Genomic DNA, 21,179 nt, shown 5'->3' on the forward strand with positions numbered 1-21,179 from the left:
GAGCAGGACTGGTAATAAGCATGTGTACGTTTTAACAAATGCCATCTGTTTCGTGGACATCCTTCATTTGAATCCACTTCAATTAAAAGCTATTCAAGAATTTGCATTACTGGCATCTTAGGGTCACTTACTCAGGTTTTTTTTTAGAATAATATTAAAATCATCAATGTTATGGATTTACACAAAATTAACTTTGAGAATTATGTTGTGACTACAAATAAAAGAAAAAAGTAAATTAAGATGTTTACAGTCTCTCTCTCTCTCTCTCTCTCTCTCTCTCTCTCTCTCTCTCTTTGTTTAGAATTAGCTCATTTTGTCAGTTTTAATTAAAGTTTATAATATATTCTACATTTTTATTGGCCAATTTTCTTCATTATTCAGCCCAAGAAATTAAAAAAAAAATTATATAAAATTCTAATGAATGAAATGAATGTGTCAAAAATACGATCCTTCCCATGAGTACAAACATTCAGATAACTTAAGATTCATGAGAAACCTTAATATTGAAGCGTATAACCTTGTACAATAAACAAGTCAATGAATAAATATATAAATTCTAAACAATTTCGTTCGTCTATGTCTAAAAGCAAGCGGGCCATTAAATGGTAACCGCTTTCCATCCAACTACAACTCCCACAATGCACCTCCACACGCGAGCGGAAGTGAAATGCGGCGTGTGTGTTGTTTTTGAAAATAATGTGCCTGAAGCAGAAAGGGTAAGAATCCTCTTCCTTATATAAAACTGTACATTATTAATGACTTAATAGACCAATTTTAAATGCTAAATATGCTTATGTATTGAGAGGCAGTTACGTTGAAGTTGTTCAAAACGGTACTTTCGTTAGCGTGGCTCACGTCAGCGGATGATAAAACCACGATTTACTAAAGAACCAAAGAAGGGAATGTAGGATATATATCGTATATAACGTTAAATATACTTGATATCCTTCACGTGGCACTCCAAGGTATATAAAAGTACATTATACTGTTACCACGGTATTAGACACGTACCATGCTTTTCTTGGATCAGGTTAGGTATTTTAATTCATTATAATGGGGAAAATCAGGGAATAAAGTTGTTTTAACCATTGTGATAGTACACGATGTTTCCTTCAAAGCACTTCGCAATACCGCGGTATACGATACCATCGCAGAACCACGATTTCACCGCAACCAGGAGACGTTAATGAATGTATACAACTCCATGATCTCAGAGGCCAGTATTCCAAAAACAGGCTTAAAGATGTTTATTTGATGGACTGATGGTGTTAAAATAAACCACATGTGGACGTGTCAGATTTATAGAGTTCATAAAATCCTTGTAAATGTCACTTCTCTTAATCTTCTGGTTCTCCGAGCAGCTCTGGGCTTTTAAACATTCACACCATCGAGCGCCCCGACGTGCCAGGACGCTGAAAATAAAACCATAAAATCCCAGATCAAGCCCCGTTGCGTGTGAAAAGACACTTAAAACCGGTTTCTGCCTGCTTCGTCCGATCTGCGGCTAATGAAATATATTTGGAAATACGGGGCCACCCAAACCGAGACCCGCTTATGTAGTTTACTTTACATACTGGTACCGTGGCGATTCCAGGGTGCTACAGATGTACTCGTGCCATACGATGTTTGAAGGCGCTCTTCTAAAATAACGCTTTCCTGATTCAGTAAATAAAAGACAGCACCCTGGCGTTCATAGGATCTGACAGTTTAATGAATGAACACATCATAAGCTCTTTGTGTCTCGAGCTGAACTTCATTGCGTTTTTGTTCCCATCAGGCCTCATGTACCCCACACCTCTCTGCTCTCACGCGGGCCGTGGGTCGTTCTCTGATGTGTATGAACCGGCCGAAGATTCATTTCTTCTCATCGATGCTTTGGAGAAGGATGCCGACCGACTGAAGGGAAACAAGTGAGACAGACAGACTCCTGCGTCAGCTCACACGTAGAGTTTTTAAACAACATTTGAGAGACAAAAATCATATACAATGTTCTGATAGGCCGAAGACTTTAGAGGTATTCCACTAAATCCAATAATATAAAGCTGTGATGTGTAATATGTCGCTATAGTTTAAGTTCTTAGAGGAAGCACTACTTCTGTCATTTAAGTGAAATCCTTTTTTTAGACCTTCGGTGTGTCTGGAGGTGGGCAGCGGCTCTGGTGTTGTATCCGCCTTCCTGGCGTCAGTCGTTGGGTCAGGCGCTGTATATCTGTACGTGAGAGATGACAATTTCAATCAAGATATGAAAATAATCGGCGTGTTATAATCCGGTTTTGGTTTATTTGTTAATGGTTCCATTTCATTGTGGTTTGTGTCTTAAAGCTGCTCAGATATAAATCTCACCGCCGCTCATTGTACGCTTGAGACATCTCAGCACAACGGCCTCGAGCTGCAGCCCATCGTCACTGACCTGGTGAGATATCACTGACATTTCTCATAATAAATCTTTTACATTTTATATTAATATCTGTTAAAGGAATACAACCGTAAGGCTGTCTTAATTTTAAAATGATATTTAAGAATGCTTTTGTTTCGAGAAATTGGATTCTTCTTAACCTTTTCCCTCTTGATGCATAACATTCCTAACTTTTTTTTATGTGAATTTATGAAAGAATATGGCAGTTAAGAAGAATTTTCTTAAGAATGTTTTGTGACTCCGGCCCCTGGTCCAGAATTTAATATATGAAATCGAAACTCGCAGTTTGTATTTGTTATTATGCGTGATATATCATCAGTCATTGAGTATAGACGGTTTCATCTTGAAGGGATAGTTCAGTAAAAAATGAAAAATTCTGTCACCATTTACTCACCCTGGGGTTGTTTCAAACCTATATACATTCATTTGTTCTGTTAAACACAAAGAAAGATATTTGTAAGAATTTTTGCAATTTTCAGTTCTGTGACATCATCCACTTCCATAGTAGGAAGAAATATTATTTATTTTTTGTTCTGTTGAACACAAACTGAGATATTTGGAAGAATGTAGGAACACGAACAGTTCTGGGGCACCTTCGACTACCAGTAGTAGTAGTTGTCTCTCCAATATTTTGACTTTAGACTGCGATACCAAGCTCAACCGCTAGATGTCAATGCACCATACGGTTTCTTTAAATCAAATGAACATACAACAGTAAAACAATAATACAAATTCATGTAGACATAAATGAAGTATAAAAAGCGATATGATGAGACTCTAGACAAACACAAACCAGAAGTTAACATGTGTCTGATGAAACGGTCGATATGTGACCTGGTTTGTTGTCTTGTGTGACACAGGTTGAGTGTCTATTGCCCAGATTGAATGGAAAAGTGGACGTGCTGGTGTTTAATCCTCCGTATGTCGTCACACCTTCAGAGGAGGTAAAGCACTCTGTCATATGATGATTGTTGTCATTAATCCTGTTTTTATAACCTGTGATATTACAATAGAGAAAATCACAGATCGAGGAGACACATATTGTGGGCTGGCACGCTTTAGTCCAGATTCTATTACTTTTGATTCGGTTAACTTCATAAATAAATATGAAAACTAAAAATAAAGAAATTAGATAAGTTGATGTAGAAAGAAGATTTTGTGTATGCAGGTGGGCAGCCACGGAATCGAAGCATCCTGGGCCGGAGGGATACGGGGTCGAGAGGTGATGGACAGGTTTTTTCCCATGATTCCACAGCTGTTATCCGACCACGGACTGTTTTATCTGGTGACTGTGTCTGATAATAACCCAGGTATGGCAACATTATATAGCTGTATTTAGTTTTTAATGTCAGATGTCATTTCAAAGTATCAGTCAGTTATTGTTCCGAACCCAATCAATGGTGTGAATTTAGTGCAGATCTGTTTGTTTGTCCATCCAATCAGTGACTGTCTGTTTAAAATGTGTTTCGATGGTGTTTTTGGCTCGTCTAGAGGAGATCGTGGCTCTGTTGAGCGAAATCGGTCTAAAAGGAGAAACGTGTTTGTCCCGTCAGGCTGGACGAGAGAGACTTTCCATACTGCGCTTCAGCAGACGTGAAGACACGTCATGATGAGAGTACGGATCATTAACACAAGACTTTAAAACACACGAGATATTCATCATTTTCAGTTTTTCATCTGCACTGTAAAAACTCATTGTCTGAAAATGTACACAATAAATGATTTTATAAGAATTATAATAGAAGTCAGACTCTTTAACTTTTGTATTAAGGATGAACATGATGTATCTAAACGTAAATGTATCCAGAATGTAACACCAACTGGGACTGTCATTACATTTGTTACAATGAACAGTTGAGAAAGAACTTACATTAAACACTTTGTATTCTGAAATAGAAGTGTATTCCATATGAGTGAATTAAATCTATACAAACATGCATACAACTTGACTTTTAGCATCAAACTATATAATTCAAGCGTTCGGTTCAGCTCCTCAGTAAGGGCTGGTGGGGTTTAAAAGAGAGAAAAGTGCTGTGAGTCAGCAATGTGTTCAATGTAAAATGAAACTAATGAACTATTTGGCATGCATTCTAGTAAAGGTTTTTCTTTCTGGGCTGTTTATAACACTTAACAGTGTTGTATTATGTGTTTACGTTAGTTAATGCATTAGCTAACAGGAACTAATAATGTTTTTATGTTAGTTAATGACATTATTGTGCGTTTAGAAACAGATAGAACTTTGATACAGATTTGACTTTGCTTACAAATTTGAAAACACATTAAAGTCAACACGAACTTAAGATTCATAAAGGCCTAAGAAATACTGTCAGCTAACGAATTGACTAATGTTAACGAAATACAACTTTATAAAGTTACAGTAGTCGATCAAATCTTTTCATTGTGCATGAAGTTAACGGATACAACTTCTGATTTTAAATGAAACGGTAATTCTACACGATCAGGATGGATAAATGCTAGTTAATTGTTATTTCGTGTTAGCTAATGTAAAAGCCATGTCCAAGAATTGAAGACTTCTCTTAAATGTTGAACTAAGAACGACAATAATGTCTCTGTATCGGCCGATATTGAATTGCTGCGGCATAAGACTATTTGATAATTAAATGAGACTCAAGTCATTTCGATATGTCACACGATTTAACCAACAACATTATTCTTAGAATTTTGGCTTGTCGCCGAGATCTCTTGTCTCAAAGGTGTCAAATAAGATTGAAAACATGTTAACTATGCAAGGCATTTTCATACGAGGCAATTAAAAGAAACTCACTCGTGGCACAGCAGTGAACATTTAATGTTAAAGCAAACATTTGTTATGATCTTTTACATGCACATCTGGAATGTCTGAATCAAACTAGTACAACGACTAGAGATTAAGTATTAAAGTATTGAAGTACGTTCATCACGTGACCGTGATGTCCTTTAAAATAAAGGACAGTAACAGAATTTGACGACGGTTGTGTGTGTTAAGTAGTGTTATCGTAAGCATCAATTCATTTGCTATTAGCCCTGAACGGACTGATTCCACACGATCCGACCGTCGTCTCTCAGCTTCACCGCACCTCTGGCCACGAGCTCCAGGGCTGCTGGGAAGGCGCGATGCTCCGCCTCAAGGATGCGTTCTGATAGGCTCTCTTCTGTGTCACTCACTAGAATAGGAACCGCCTCTTGCACCACGATGGCTCCTGCGTCCACTTCTTCCTACAGTATTTACGCTCAAATTACTCATGGATTCAGAGTATGTTCACACCAAAAAACACATTTTCAAAAAAAACATTTATAATAAAAAACCTTTTATGATGTTATGATTTATTATATTAATTTATTTACTATTTTACTTCAAATAAATAAAAGAATCTTACAGCCACAAAGTGCACAGTACATCCCGTGACTCGAACCCCAGCCTGGAGCGCCTGCTTTTGAGCGTTGACACCTTTGAAGGACGGCAGCAGTGACGGGTGGATGTTCAACACCTTTCCTGTTTAACGGAATACAGTGGTAACGTGTAGTTTATGCACTCGAAAACAAAATATCTTTGTTTTCTTTTAGCCAATAAAGGTTACAGATTGACGCTTGACATGCTGATTAAAATATGAATCTAAAGTTATCTTTAGTTCTTTTTAAAGATGCTGTAAATAATACATTTTAAACAGACATTTACCGTTCCATTTCCTCACAAAAGGTCCAGTAAGGATTCTCATAAATCCAGCCAGACAAACCAGTTCAACCCCGAACTCCTCCAGAACTTTATCTATAGTGCCGTCAAACTCCACCCGGCTGCCGTACTGCTTATGATCCACCACCTGTTAGGCAAACCCAAATTTAAAACCCTCGCGCCGAAACGTCGGACTGTGATATACGATTAAAACAGATTGTAGACAAACCCGTGTCTGAATTCCCGCCATTGAAGCTCTCTTCAGCCCCAGCACACCCGGTCTGTTAGAGATGACCACCACTATCTCGGCTGAACTGGACGGTTTCTTTGCCTGCACCATCAGAGCTTGTAGATTTGTTCCTGTCGAACATCAAACACCGGTGTCATCTTCAGCTCTCCCGTTCAGAAAAACAACCGAGTTTATTAAAGAACACACACCAGTTCCAGAGATGAGAACCGCCACTCTGGTCCTCTTCCGTGTGCTGTGATCTCCGTGAAGAGCTCCGTTCTGCAGCCTGCTGGTGTCTGGAGAACGCCCGGGACTTTCCTTTAAACTCTGCTCCAGGTTTCTGATGACCACAGATTCTGATCCTGTACACACACACATAGAGATAAACAAACGTTATAGTATCACTCATGTAAATGTTGTGAAATCATACCACCTATTCCATACTACAAGGTATTTGATCATCTGTTTTTATAATGATATATACAGCTCTGAAAAAATGACAACTCAAAATTTTGCTTTGATCCGCATTTGTGTAGATATGTTTCAAAGCAAACCTCAGTTTTACATTTAAAACATGAGTATTGTCTTGTTTAAAAATTAATATGAACTTGTTTTCTTGGCATTATTGGAGGTCTGAAAATATTTTTATTGGATATCTTAAATATTTTTGATCTTTTTGTTGGTTTGACCTGTCTATAGAGTTCTTATTTTCTTGAATAAACGCAAAAATACATTTAATAAAATATCTTTATAGTTAAAAATAAGTTATATCTTATTATTACTATACTTTTATTAAATATTATGTTATAATTTTTTTTAATAGTAAACATAATATATATATAATTTATTTTTAAATATTATTTAATATTTACTATAAAATGTATATTATAAACACATACATAACATGTTTTTTGTGCAGCTGCTTTGCAGCAAAACAATGCAAATTTGTGAAAAGCGCTTTAAAAATAAATAAATGAAACTAAAGATGACTGACACTGGGACGAATTAGATATTTCAATTGTAAGTCCTGACAGTTATATCATAACTTATGAAGCAAAAAATCTTTGTGTACAGAGAGTATGATAAAAATGTGCATTAATAACTCCTAAGCAAAATTATTTTATCATCATCGCATCAAAAAGGCATTTCACAAACTCACCAGGCTGTTTATGAGCGAGCGTGCCCACGATCCACGCCTCCTCCTGGGCCTGTACGAGTCTCAGGACCCTTTGAGCATCCTGCTGACTGACCACCAGCACGGCCCCGAGACCACAGTTAAACGTACGGCTCATCTCCTCTTTAGACAGACCACCTTCCCTCCGAAGCCACGAGAATACAGGCGGTATACGCCAGCGAGATGCATCTGAAACATCACAGAAACACGTTTACATTAGTGCACAATATTGGAAATTTCTTCCATTTTATATCGTAATTGTCCTTAATGGTAAAATTTTGTACAATTCCAAAACTGAACGGTGCTTCTCACCCAGATCCACCATCAGTTCTGGAGGAAGAACCCGAGGAATGTTCTCCAAAAGTCCACCGCCGGTGATGTGTGCGTAGGCCTTCACCGCACCGCTGCGCAGGATTGGCTGAAGCAGACGGCTGTAGATCTTTGTCGGTGTGAGCAACACATCACCTTCACAACAACACAAGTGTGACGTCTCAAAACAAACACTCTGAAATACGTGAAGCACTGATATTCTGTCATACGTTCGTACCGATGTTTTGCCCCGGCTGTCCGAACGGAGCCGGTGAGCTGTACTGAAGGCCGGATCTCTCCAGGACCTTCCGCACCAGACTGAAGCCGTTGCTGTGAATCCCGGAGGAGGCCACACCGATGAGCAGATCTCCCTCCATGATGTCCTTCAACCTGGGCAGAACGGCTCCTCGCTCAACGGCCCCAACGCAGAACCCTGCAAGGTCGTATTCTCCTGGAGCGTACACGCCCGGCATCTCTGCCGTCTCACCACCTGAACAGACACATTTCATAGTATTTTTTATTCAAATTCAACCACATGCAATCATACAAATATTTGTGTTCACGTTTACATTTTTGCATTTGGCAGATGCTTTTATCCAAAGTTATACTAGAGCTGCACAATATGCAATGGGACATATGCGATAACTTGTTAAATGACGATATTTACAGTAAGTGATAGGTTGCTAAATAAGGCAATATACAAAATGCAATATCATGTTAAATAGTGAGAATTATAATATGTAATACAATATTGCGATAACTTGCTAAAGGCGACATACAAAATGCAATACAGTTAACTAAATAGCGCGATATATAATAACTATAAATAAATGCAATAATTAGCAAAAATGCGATATCATGTAAATTAACATGTAAAATGCATGCTGAATTGTTCTATATAGGCTACAGCCGCGGAAATAAATAAGAGACCATTTCAGAGACCCTACACATATAGTTATGTTTTTAGATAAAAGTGTAATTTATACAATGTTTCATCCATATTTCAAATACAAATATTTTTCATTTCAATGAAAAGCAGTATTACACTTATTTATGCTTAAACCCTTTTTCGTCTTTGACCCACATTTGTCATGATGCACGTTTCCCGGAATCAAATCCGTGACCTTTCCACTAACAACACAATGTTTTATTATGATGACCTCACCCAATAAAGCACATCCGGCCATCTGACAGGCTTCTGCAATCCCAGCAATGACAGAAGATGCCACTTCCACATCCAGCCGTCCACAGGAGAAGTAATCGAGGAAGAACAGCGGTTCTGCTCCCTGAGCCAGAACATCATTCGCACACATGGCCACCAGATCCTGACCCAGTGTGTTGTGGATGTTACACGCTTGTGCGATCTGCATTCATAACAGACACACAAGCACAAGTAAATAATGAGAACATGTCCATATCTCAGTAATCTATACCTTGAGTAGTTTAGTTTTAGTAACAATAAATGCTCCACGGGTTATGAGAATTGTTTTTGATTGTACCTTGAGTTTGGTGCCCACTCCATCTGTACCAGACACCAGTATTGGGTCGATGAAACCTGCTGCTTTCAGGTCAAAGAGTCCCGCGAATCCTCCGAGCTCAGCGTTACAGCCTTAAACACATCAGGGAGATATGGGATTGTTTGCAGAACGTATTAAAAGCATCCAGAATCTCATTTATCATTTAAGCGGAGGGAGGCAGAAGTCATGAAGAACGTTGCTTTGTGAAAGCAGATCATCATCATGTTTGAAGTACCTGCTCGAGACGTGGCTTTGGCCAGAGGTTTGATCATGTCCACTAGTGTGTTTCCAGCACTGATGTCCACACCGCTGTCTTTATATGTCAATCCTCTGCAGGACAAACACAAACCCGATGATGTTATCATCATCTTTGAGACCCAGATAACCTTCATTAAGCACACGGCACAGTTTTGAGTCAAAATCATGAATAAACATTAATGCAACGTTGGATAAAAGCTTCTGCTAAATGAATAAAATGCATATCGCCATGACGTTTGGTAACATCACTTGGTTTTCAAATTGTTGATTTCAGAACAAAAATCTTTCAGCATTGATGACTTAATTTATTGGAAACACACAATAACATGTTTAACAGTATAATTAAAGTATGTGAAATGCAACAATCATTTCTTCTGTGTGATCAGGTCAGCAGAAATGTCCTGACACACACCTGGTGCGAGTGAGGTAAGCGATGGCCCGGTGACCGATGTCTTTGCGGTACACAGCGTCAGGGAAGCTGATCGCCGCTACACCTTCATTGGCTCTTTGTAAGGCGCTCTCAAGGGTGGGCCGGACAGCAGTGACCGTCAACACACGCCCGCCGCACGTAATAACCCCGCCTCCTTCCTTATGAGCAGTGCCCGCGTGAAACACCTGAACGCCCATCTCAGATGCCTGAGACAAACCTAAACAAACAGCAAAACTACATTTATTTAGACAAATGTATTAATAGATATTTCATTATCTTCACTTCCGTCATGTGTTAGTATGTCCTAGTGTGCGTGTACTCTTTTGCTATGTACTAAATAAAATACCTAATATTCCAACACAAAAACAGTACTCCCCATTAGGGCATAGTATAAGTACGCAAATTGAGATGCAAGGCTGGTAAAATAAAATAAAACTTTGACCTGTCAATGACATTTATATTAATTATACAAAACATACCCAATTAAAAAATGTATGATGAATAATTATAAATTATATATTATTACACCAGATTTTTTTGTTTTCATCATTTTGGCTAGTAGTAGACTTACAGTAATGCCTGATTTATACTGTATTTTGAAATTATTAATTTTTTTATAAAAACGTACTTATCTTTAAATGATCGAATTCTGATTTTTGTTCATTTATATATTTATATTCAATTATTTTTTTTAATATCTATTATTTAGTTACATTTATACAAAAGTCACTGAAATATAAGCTGTGTCTTGTGATTGGAGGATAAGATACAAACCTTGCATGTCAAGAAATAATAATAATAATAATAACGATAAATAATAATAATAATCATATTCGCTTATATTTTTATGCAGTATCCACCGGATTTAACGGTTCACAGATTACTTAATAAGTGTGCAATGTACCTTTTCGTGTGATCAAGTCTTTTTTGATGCTAAGCTACACGCCGCTAACTTCGCATGTAATGCACAACAACTGTTGTGTTGTTTTTATGTCTTCTATTTACTAACACCTAATTGCTTACTGATGTTGTCTATTACAAAAAAAACAAGCACTAATCTAAGCGTTTTAATTCGTCTCTGACCCTGCAAAACATCTGAAGTAACGTACCGGTGATCTCAAGACCCTTCTTATACGCCGCAGGATATCCCCCGCTGGCCATAACCACAGTCACAGCCGAACTGTCCTGAAGCCATTCTACTGCCGTGGAGCTCAGATTTGACTCCAGCGTGTTCTTCAACACTTCATATAAATCACTCTTCAGCAGAGGCATCAAAACCTGACAGAGAACATCACAATACATCACTCAGCGTGTGCTTCAGTAATATATGGTCAAAGATTTTGAATGACTCTTATAAAGAAATTCCCCCTTTAATTCTATGTGTCTCTTTTTGGCCAATGAATCAATTTCAAAACATTTGATTGATCATTTTAGGCTCTATGCTAAAATGTCTAAACCATTGAACTATTATCATGTGCGGTATTAACACGATATCAATAATTACGGTTATTGACAATAATGGCGTATTGTGACAACCCTATACTAAATGTTCTTGTACCTGACACTCGGGGTCACCGAACCGACAGTTAAACTCCAGGACTTTCGGTCCCTGTTTAGTCAACATCAGACCCGCATACAACACACCTGAGGAGGTTATAAAACGATATCAATATTTATTTAAAAGTGATTCAGAAGCCCAATATCATCGTCTTTAAAACTCACCCACGTACGCCGTCCCCTCCTCTCTCATTCCATCAACTGTTTTCTGAAGAACGGTTCTCTTTATCTCCTGCAGCATTTCCTCTGAGACCTTCACAAACAGAAACAATTCACACTTTAAACATTTAATAAGAAAATAAGAAACATTAAATAGATGGTAAGATATGTTTGAGTTCATATTGAGATCTTCAATGACATTGCCTTTTGATTGTAGACTCAACAACTCTGAGCCCAGTTTATTAATATTACTACGATATTTGCGAGAAAGAGACGTTTCTGAGATGCAGATGAGACCTAAGCAAAAGTTTACATTCGATCTCGGTTTATCCACAGATTTCTAGGAGAAATAATTGAGATATCAAAGAGATCTCATTTGTGATGGTTTGTCCTTTCTATAGGCAAAGAAATAAATGTAGTGAAGTAGCATGGTTGACTTCAAAATGTCTTTATATATACGGTTTCAAAGTGACGACATAAACATAATTTGCTGCGCGTGCCCTTAACTTCCGGTACACATTCACAAACAATAGAGCGCCTGTAGATGTTTCTGACAACAATCAAAAGAAATTGAGAAGAACCGTTACTTGGCTAAACTTGTCTCTCCAATACTTTGACTTTAGAGTGCGATACCAAGCTCACCCACTAGATGTCGATGTACCATACGCTTTCTTCAAATGGGACCAATCCCATTCAACAAATTTATAATTTAATAAAATGAACATAGAACAAAATTAAACAAATTGTTAATTTAATAAAATGAACATAGAACAAAATTAATCAAATTGTTTATTTAATACAATTATAATACAAAAATATTTCACATTAATGTGAAAATAAAATACAAATTGTTATATTAATAGACACTTTCCATACACAGACCAGAAGTTAACTACAGTACAGTTGTGCGTGTCCAATGAAACGGTCTATAAGCTGATATTTATGTCTGACTCAAAGCGCAAATGTGACGCAACAATGTTTTCTGTACACTAATAAGTACGTCAAGAATAGATTTTGTTTCGAACCGTGACCCTAAGAATCGAATTGTGAGGGACCAAACGATTCCCACCCCTATAAAGCAGTGGGGTTCCTCACCTGTGGTGTAGGGCAGTAAGCTCCCATCCCTCCCGTGTTGGGTCCCTGATCTCCATCCATCAGCCGCTTGTGATCTTGAGCTGGTGGCATCGGTGAAACGGTGATACCATCACTGAAGCACAAACACTGGAGCGCACGGAAAAACCTCAGTGTGTGTGTGTGTGTGTGTTTTGCATGTTAATACCAGGACTAGAAGGTTGTGTACGTGTGTTATGAACAGGAAATACTCACAGACACTTCCTCTCCCTCTAATAGTTCCTCCACCACCACAGTCTCACCAGCAGAACCGAACGCTTTGTCCTGAACATTGGTAACCGAACAACATTGACCCTCACTGACACAAAACCACTGAAACATTTCTCAAAATGTCTTCTGCTGTGTTCAACAGTATTTTCATGTTTGGGTCAATCTTTCATATGATAAAATGATACTGTTCAACCGACTGAGTTACATGAAAAGTAATTGAGACGTGTACATAATAATCCACGTTATAACAATTTCTAAAGTGAGGTTTCTGCCGTTCATGCAGCATATGACCAGCAGATGTCAGCATGTGTCTTTTATCAGTAATTTACAGGACTTAACCTAAAGGGACATTTGACAGACTATGAAAGAGAAAATGTTGCATATGAGCATCACTAAAGACAGATTTACTGACCTTCATGATGTCCAGAACGGCACGGCAGGCCTCTTCTGTATCCTGAGCGACTACGACGCCCTTCCCCGCAGCCAGACCACTTGCCTTCACCACCAGAGCTGGAAAATCAGCTCTGAACAAAGAATAAAACACATTTCATCTCTCAACAATCATCCCAAAACATTATTTTGTTAAACTGACGGTAAAGAAGATTCCCGCTGATATTCCTGGTCCAGATTTAAAAGCACAGTTCGCCCAAATTATTTAATAATGTATTCACCCTCATATCATCCCAAGTGCATATTTCTTTCTTCTGTAGAACACACAAGAAACAACACTGGCCTTCATTGGCCTCTATTGTATGGAAGCAAAACCAATCAGACATTGCTCAAAATATCTTCTGGTGTTTCACAGATGAACGAATCACACACAGACTTTTTTTAGACAACAAAGTTATTTTAGAAGATGAATACTTTGAGAAAGCTCAAATATAAGAGAAAGGATGAGCATTGCCCCAAACACATTTTACAAACATCAACATGTGAGTATTGAAAGCCATACTCTCGAATGTATGCGCAGGCATCCTGCGGGTCCGTGAAGGAGCTCCAGCGTGCCGTGGGAATGCTGTGGCGATCCATGAAGGACTTTGAGAAACTCTTACTGGCCTCCAGCTGTGCCGCCTTTGCAGACGGGCCGAAACAAGGCACGCCGGCTGCCATCAGGTCATCCACCATACCTGAAAGATTTAACCATCATAAAATCATCTGCATGAATGATTGATAAACAAGTGATGAACTGCAGATAAACATGCCATGGTTATATTGGCCATAAATAATCTATTTATATGCATGTAACACACATTAAATATTCACTTGGTTTTATACATTTTCCATAGGTTTCTCCTTCACTGCATTTACACATCTCAGCCGAGCAGACACGTGGCTTTATCAATATTGGCATCAGGTTCACAATAAACAGTCATCTTAAATGTAAAATCTCAGATAATATAAAATAACATCGTAATAGTGAAGTGACTCACCGGCAGCCAAAGGAACCTCAGGACCGACAACCACCAGACTGACATTGTGATCTTTACAATACTGTGCTAGAATAGAGTGATTGCTGAAAGACACCGCTGAAAAACGCCAGACGAGAAATTTTACATTCATTTATACAGGTGTTTCATGATGACATACAAATACTTCATAAACTTTAAATGGTGGCCATTATCACCCGTACCAGAATTCGAGATCTTCCTGCAGTCTGCAGTTCCTGCGTTTCCAGGTGCCACGAGGACGTTTTGCACGTGAGGCGACTGTGCAAGTTTCCACGCCAGCGCGTGTTCCCGCCCTCCGCTGCCAATCACCAGCACCCGCTCGGCCATGACGCCTGCTCAAACCAAACTACATCATCAGCATCAACGCCCGTGCTGTACAGGACCTGATAGAAACGTGAAGAGATGCTCGGTACATCCTTGTACTGTGGGAAACGAGTGAACCGGAAGTCGCAATTGTTTTTTCTTCCGTATTGTGACACATTTCAGAGTCAAATGTAATTTCGAATGAGAAAAATAGTGGGCGTGGCTTTCGTCTTTCTCTATGATTTGATTGGATGTATAAGAACAGCCGTTGCATTTTGAACATTACAGTAAGGAGGTGTATTTTCAGATTTGAACTAAAGATTATGAAGGCGCATTCATTTAAAAGAGAATAAGTCAAATTGATAAACTATTTACAAAAAACGCTGCAATATTTCATGAAAAAAATAGACATGGTCATTTTTTATTTCACTGGGACTTTAAACTCTGAATATAGAAACATTTTACTGTAATTCTACATTTTGGCCTTCGTTAATTAGCCAATCAGGGAGAGCTGTCAGTCCCCCCTTTAAACATATAACCTGTGTCGGTTCAACAACAAAATGTCACTAAACAGCAGATGCCAGGCACAGTTAAAGCTATTTATTACAGTTTTAAAGAGACAGTTTAATGGCATGAAAACGTTGACCTATAAGACGCATTTAAACAAGTGGATTCTCATCTATTGCTTTGACCTTTCATTGCGACTAAAGTCCTTCAATTCACATCAGACATAAACATCTAGAAAGAAGAAGCAGCGCAATTATTATATATCACTTGACATTAAAGACTCCTGATGTACTGCTACCCCATCAGAACAGATCTGTCTGACACTGCTTAAAGTGCTTAAAGGGATAGTTCACCCAAAAATTTAAATTCTGTCATCATTTACTGACCTTCGAGATGTTCCAAATCTGTATACATTTCTTTGTTCTGATGAACACAGAGGAAGATATTTGGAAGAATGCTTATAACCAAACAGATCTTGCCCCCCGACTGACTACCATAGTAGGAAAATTTGCTTTATAATTGTTTTGGTTCTGTTGAACACCAAAGAAAACATTTTGAAGAATGTAGGACAGCAAACAATTCTTGGGCACTTTTGACTCCCATTGAATCTTTCCTACCATGGGGGTCAAAATCTGTCTAGTTATAAGCTTTCTTCCAAATATCTTTCCCTGTGTTCATCAGAACAAAGACATTTATTTAGATTTGGAACAACTCGAAGGTCAGCAAATGATGACAGATTTTTCGTTTTTGGGTGAACTATCACTTGAAGTTGAAAAATGTATCATGCCATACAGCGAATTCAAATCTATTTCTATAGCGTACTTTGCACAGTTTTACATTGATGCAGAGCAGCTTTGAAGTCATTCAACTGAATTGAATAACGATTTGAATACTTTAAAACAAGTTAATGAACAGTGATTATTGATCAGTTGGGATTTCGTGGTTGTGAAACGGCAGCTATTGATCAGTGATCAGATATCAATGAAGCACACAGCAGCACGAGAGACTGATCACAAGATTCACACACATGATCTCATTTACATGAATCTGCTGTCAGATAGTGAGTGTGCTGTGATTCGCTTACTTGTGTACTTTGGTACAACGAGATGCTTCACAAAATCTCAAGAGTATAACCATCCTTGGAAAAAAGTACTTTTGTAAAATGATGGTACTGCGACGGTAACAGATAATTACGTTAAACAATAATATTACGAAAAGAAGTACAGAAATGAATGTACCTAACAACCAAAAGCATAGTTCACGTTCACTAAATAAGCACGCGAAGTTCCAGTATACAAGTATGTAGTAAGTACTAGTACTAGTACATTTGAGAGTGTACGGTTCGAGTACTATTTGGGACTAAATTGGCCCGCTTATATGTTTACAAAAGTGTACTTTGAAGCATGATCCTAGTATACAACGAGTTCACAACAAGTCATTCTAAGAAGTACAAGTATATTCCCGTGTGCTTTTGCATCATGTGAGTGTGCACTGTATATTTGGTGTGTGACAGTGTATTCATTCACTTTGCTCTTAATACTTTTTCTATTTTTTAAATGTAATGTATTTCTTATAGTTAACATGTTTCATGTACAGCTAACAATTGAGTAAAAGTAGAGTTTAGTACATTTAAGACAAGTAGTGCATCAGAAGTGTCTATACTGAAAGAATACTTTCATATGTTAGTTCAAAAGTACATGAATAGCACACTTGAACACTTTGTAGGGGGTTACTCTTGCTAACTTACTGCCAAGAATGAAACTGTAGTGCGTTTGAACTACTTTTTACAGAAAAAAACGTAAAAACGTGGCACTACTAACGTCTTTTGCACACCCAGTGTACTTTTTGTAAGTACAGACACGTTTTGCAACGCACATTATTTCATGCAAACATTCTGAACACATTTAACTATTTAATATAGGCTGCCACTAGAAAGAGTAAGTTTGCACCATAGAAAAATGTAAACTTCTGCAGTACTGTAGTATGCAGTGCTTAACACGTTAAAGTCGTGTCATTGTTCATATAAATGTAGTTGTTACTTACTGTAATAGTGATGAAGCAGTACAGTGTCCGGGAGACCGTGATGTCTTGACCAGCGTGTTTCTCAAATCACAAACCACGTGCGCACATCAAGAAGAAACAGAGGCGCGAGGAAGGTAAACAGTTAATCTTGTACTGGGCGGGGCCACAACCTGGAAGTTGGCTCTAATTGGTCACATCGGGTGACTCTGAAATAAACCGTACTCGTATTTTAACTCTTAATTGTGGTTAAAAACAAACGTGTTTTTAATAAAAGGGTTTTATATGTCACGATTGATCTGGAAGTTGTTGTTATTATTATTATTGTCACGTGACTGAGAAAACTCCGCCGTGAGGCCTGAATGGGGCATCAAAGATCAGAACTGTTACGAGCTGATCTCCTTACAAACATCTGCAATGCTTCGGCATCAAAACACGACATTTACAAGGTCATTATATAGATTAAAATGTTACGGGGTAGTTGACACCGTTGTTACTCTCACTACTTCCGTTCAGTGGATTATGGGTAATGTGGTTTATGCTATATTTTGTGTCAAGAAAACGTTTTATTAGAATATTCTAATAGGAATAGTGTTTTGTAACATATCGACATATGAGGAGTTTGGTTCCCAAATTAAATAACTACAAATCATGTTATTTATTATGTTATCATGTTTTATTGTGTCATTTAGCTGTATTTTTTACTTATTTTGTCTGAAATCAAAACAAACCGATTGCAGTTTGATTGATATTAATTTGAATGCACAATAAAAAACATAAATTTGGAACCAAACTCTTCTATAGTTCCCAGCAAGACGCAACATGTGTATGGTCTCTTAAATAAAAAAATCAATACATGTACAATATTACTCAATGACTCTAAATAAAAAAATTATGTTTATTCAAAGGAACTTGATTATAAAAGGTTTGTTTGATCCGGTCAGGACACTCCAAATTGGAACACACATTTCTTTTGTGTTTTTTGATTTGATAAGATATGCTCATCCCCAATTACACACATTATGTTATTGAACCACATAAATATTAAAGTACAATGTAATAAGACCAACAATTATTTTGAACATCTGGATTTATGTCAAGTGGTTTGTTATTTCAAAAATAGCATTTTACATTGGAGTCTTTAGTTAGTGTTTGCCATTTTGTTCTTATATTTTGAAAAAACAATGCAAAAAAGAAAATCTGAACAGCCATCACACACATTTTTCTTTTCTTTAATAGAGAACATGATGTAAACATGAACTCTCAATCTGCACAAAACCTCAGCATAAACATTCACAAACAAAATGATTATTAAAAGCAGACATAATAAATATTGAATTCATGTCAACAATAAGTTAGAAAGTAGCCAATGGCAGGTATGAGATGGATCACAGAAGAGCAAGTTCTGGCCTGTTAAGAAGTTCTTGACAAACATCAGTGTCTCTGAGCACGAACAAAGTGATGCCAGAGCTGTACGCCGCTGGAATGATCAGATGTGTCGTCTTGGGTTGAGCTTCATCATTCTGCTCTTCTTCACTGATCATCTGTCTAACTTGACCTATAAACGACAGCAACGTCATGGTCAGTTAAACTAGATCTCTTAAGATAAAATAGTAACAGCATGACATCTCAGCCGCATCCATCCATCCCAATCTATTCTTTGACACAGATAAAAATGTGTGTGCACAGTAAAAACAAGACAAATCTGATTTTTTTCATCCGATTTTGGCTCGTTTCAAGTGCAATTTAAAATGAGGTACCTGATGACCTGATCAATGCAAATTATTAAAATTTTAAGTCCCTTGCATGACCCGCTGATGTCTGCTCACAGTTTAAATGCAGCCTCAATACATCAGTGAATGATGTACATCAATTCGTAAATTAGACAATGTTGCCGACACCCAGCATAATGCGCCGTAAATTACTAAAAATATTGTGATTTGATCAATAGTGTGATACCCTCTACATTTAATGTCTTCCATTGCGAATCTTGATGGAGATCTGAGATCTGTGATAGCGGAACATCACGAGGTACTCTGTTGAGAACATCCTCACGGCGAATGAGAAGCACTGACTCGCTGCACAGGCGCTCATGAACCTGCTCTTCGCTCACTGCAAAAGACAAAATCTCAAATCATCGACGAAGACACGCAGTGACGGGAACATACCGAGCAGGACCGGTACGACTGAAACAAGTAGTTGAGAATTCAACTGATGTGCATTTACATGACAGCATAATTTATTCTGCAATATTCGTTGAACTGTTCTTAGCTCTGCAAACTGCTTCATACGCACCCACATCCAGAGGGTTGGTCATGAACACTGCGCCTGGTCCCACACCAAAGATCAGCTGGTGGTGCCAGGCATCAGGAATCTCCTCTCCTTCCGGCACCGCCCGCTGCATGTTCATGGTGGCCACAGGTACGGCTCCGCGCAGTATCCAACGGGCCAACCACGGCACCAAATTCACCCTCCGTCGAGGATAAAGGCTAAAAAATCGTCCCATTATTCGACCCCTGCTGGCCTGATCGGCTCCGTCTATTAGCTGCTGGTGTGTCGCACCTGGATGAATTGCGTTACAACACAAATGTAAAACATTCATGAACAAAAACTTCTCTTGAATGCACTGAATGTTGCTTTGTAAGTGCATGTTCAACATCAAATGTGTTACTATCACAGACTTTGGGACATCTCCGAGTTGGAAAAAGACACACATGAATAACTGAACGTAAATAGGCTCATTCTTTCATTCAGCACGCTATAGGATGTACCAGCTTTGCTTCTCGAGTGCAGATATTCGTGCAGGGGCGCCTCGTTCCTCCTAAGACACGTCCGCACGCAGCGGTTTACTCTGTCTGGTGTGACCGTGATGGCCAGCGCTTGCAGAACATCCACAACTGCGGTGGCACCGCACGCAGAGACACCGATCTGCACAGTCTGCCTGTGAACGGCTTCCTGGATGGACCACAGCATGGCTGTATCGATCTCCTCCTCTTCAGCCTCAGCATTCTGTGTGGATCCCGGTTCGGACTGGAACACCTCCATCTGTCCTGGACGCCGTTTTTACTGATGTACTGAAAAACAAGTCACACATCTGAACACTTTCGTTCACGTAGAGCTTTGCGTAAACAGTAGGCCTACATAGGTTGTGGGTTCGAATCCTAGAGGAAACGCACATGATAAAACACTCAAACTTGCTTTACACGTGTTGAATGTTTATGACATGTAAATAGACAACATCGCATTTAATGATGGTCAGAGGAGTGACGGGGAAAGGTCTAATATTATGATTTATATAATGCATTAGAAATGCACCAAGACAACCCAACTGATTTAGTTTAGATGTCAAGACGAAGCTCAACTGGTTTAGCTAGTGAGACTAGCAAAGCATTTTCAACTTTATCTTGGAGACGTTACATTGCATTACCGTGATTTACCCACGGTTAAAAAAAACGGTAAAACACGACAGTATGACTGACAGCGGTATTTTGAGCATGTACCGTTTCATGTAACCCCGCCAGTGAGCGACGTGTACGACTAAAACGACAACGTGTCCGTATTTTTGGATGTGTGTGCGTCAAAGGGCGCATTATAATTAACAACGCGAGACGTCGCGTGCTGTCCAAGTAACTTACATTATGGCGCAGATTTGACTGCAAAATAGCTGTTTGTTGTTAATAATTATCGAGGATCCCTAACGTACTGCTTCACCACAACCGTAAAACTGCGCTCGAATGTACCGATTCAGTCAAGTTACCACAAGAACCACGAATATCCCTCGAACATGTTCCCCACCGATGTCGGTCTCTGGTTTGTTTTGTTCTGTGATTGGCTCTCGGGAC

The 21,179-nt window shown here is 38.6% G+C and overlaps 3 protein-coding genes across 9 annotated transcripts; 1 reads left to right on the forward strand and 2 right to left on the reverse strand.

Moving 5' to 3' along the window:
• Positions 1-645: 645 nt before the first annotated feature.
• On the forward strand, positions 646-4,358 carry hemk2 (HemK methyltransferase 2, ETF1 glutamine and histone H4 lysine). Its single transcript, XM_079462939.1, has 7 exons — positions 646-716; positions 1,778-1,910; positions 2,125-2,211; positions 2,323-2,413; positions 3,277-3,360; positions 3,585-3,726; positions 3,908-4,358. Exons 2-7 carry the CDS (start codon positions 1,783-1,785, stop codon positions 4,024-4,026), a joined length of 651 nt encoding a protein of 216 aa, XP_079319065.1. The 5' UTR covers positions 646-716; positions 1,778-1,782; the 3' UTR covers positions 4,027-4,358.
• An 846-nt stretch (positions 4,359-5,204) lies between these two features.
• gart (phosphoribosylglycinamide formyltransferase) lies at positions 5,205-17,767 on the reverse strand. Of its 2 annotated transcripts, none has more exons than XM_079461931.1 (22): positions 17,362-17,767; positions 14,691-14,840; positions 14,491-14,586; positions 14,013-14,187; positions 13,473-13,584; positions 13,046-13,114; positions 12,815-12,940; positions 11,726-11,813; positions 11,562-11,647; positions 11,113-11,281; positions 9,986-10,220; positions 9,551-9,645; positions 9,298-9,407; positions 8,964-9,162; positions 8,037-8,288; positions 7,802-7,954; positions 7,475-7,678; positions 6,525-6,677; positions 6,316-6,446; positions 6,093-6,234; positions 5,794-5,909; positions 5,205-5,632 (listed from the first exon to the last, which is right to left on the reverse strand). In XM_079461931.1, exons 2-22 carry the CDS (start codon positions 14,833-14,835, stop codon positions 5,435-5,437), a joined length of 3,054 nt encoding a protein of 1,017 aa, XP_079318057.1. In that variant the 5' UTR covers positions 14,836-14,840; positions 17,362-17,767; the 3' UTR covers positions 5,205-5,434. The 2 variants fall into 2 exon arrangements, with proteins under 2 accessions (XP_079318057.1, XP_079318058.1); XM_079461932.1 differs by having other exon boundaries at positions 14,691-14,891; positions 17,362-17,495.
• A 786-nt stretch (positions 17,768-18,553) lies between these two features.
• LOC306897941 (uncharacterized protein) lies at positions 18,554-21,179 on the reverse strand. Of its 6 annotated transcripts, none has more exons than XM_079463105.1 (5): positions 21,095-21,179; positions 20,109-20,411; positions 19,633-19,899; positions 19,304-19,449; positions 18,554-18,895 (listed from the first exon to the last, which is right to left on the reverse strand). In XM_079463105.1, exons 2-5 carry the CDS (start codon positions 20,380-20,382, stop codon positions 18,878-18,880), a joined length of 705 nt encoding a protein of 234 aa, XP_079319231.1. In that variant the 5' UTR covers positions 20,383-20,411; positions 21,095-21,179; the 3' UTR covers positions 18,554-18,877. The 6 variants fall into 6 exon arrangements, with proteins under 6 accessions (XP_079319231.1, XP_079319228.1, XP_079319232.1 ...); XM_079463102.1 differs by having other exon boundaries at positions 19,297-19,449; XM_079463106.1 differs by having other exon boundaries at positions 21,078-21,167.

The sequence above is a fragment of the Barbatula barbatula genome (genome assembly GCF_947034865.1).
Source record: "Barbatula barbatula genome assembly, chromosome: 8".
NCBI classification, from domain to species: domain Eukaryota; kingdom Metazoa; phylum Chordata; class Actinopteri; order Cypriniformes; family Nemacheilidae; genus Barbatula; species Barbatula barbatula.

Excerpts from the sequence above, each read along its gene's own strand:
- hemk2 (XM_079462939.1), top strand. The coding sequence starts at position 1,783 with ATGTACCCCACACCTCTCTGCTCTCACGCGGGCCGTGGGTCGTTCTCT. Across the intron at positions 1,911-2,124 it reads GACCGACTGAAGGGAAACAA|ACCTTCGGTGTGTCTGGAGG; the intron begins GTGAGACAGACA and ends TCCTTTTTTTAG. Across the intron at positions 2,414-3,276 it reads AGCCCATCGTCACTGACCTG|GTTGAGTGTCTATTGCCCAG; the intron begins GTGAGATATCAC and ends TGTGTGACACAG.
- gart (XM_079461931.1), bottom strand. The coding sequence starts at position 14,835 with ATGGCCGAGCGGGTGCTGGTGATTGGCAGCGGAGGGCGGGAACACGCG. Across the intron at positions 13,585-14,012 it reads GCCTGCGCATACATTCGAGA|AGCTGATTTTCCAGCTCTGG; the intron begins GTATGGCTTTCA and ends TTCTTTGTTCAG. Across the intron at positions 10,221-11,112 it reads GAAGGGTCTTGAGATCACCG|GTTTGTCTCAGGCATCTGAG; the intron begins GTACGTTACTTC and ends CTGTTTGTTTAG.
- LOC306897941 (XM_079463102.1), bottom strand. The coding sequence starts at position 20,382 with ATGGAGGTGTTCCAGTCCGAACCGGGATCCACACAGAATGCTGAGGCT. Across the intron at positions 19,450-19,632 it reads GACCAACCCTCTGGATGTGG|TGAGCGAAGAGCAGGTTCAT; the intron begins GTGCGTATGAAG and ends TGTCTTTTGCAG. Across the intron at positions 18,896-19,296 it reads GAAGACATTAAATGTAGAGG|GTCAAGTTAGACAGATGATC; the intron begins GTATCACACTAT and ends TGTCGTTTATAG.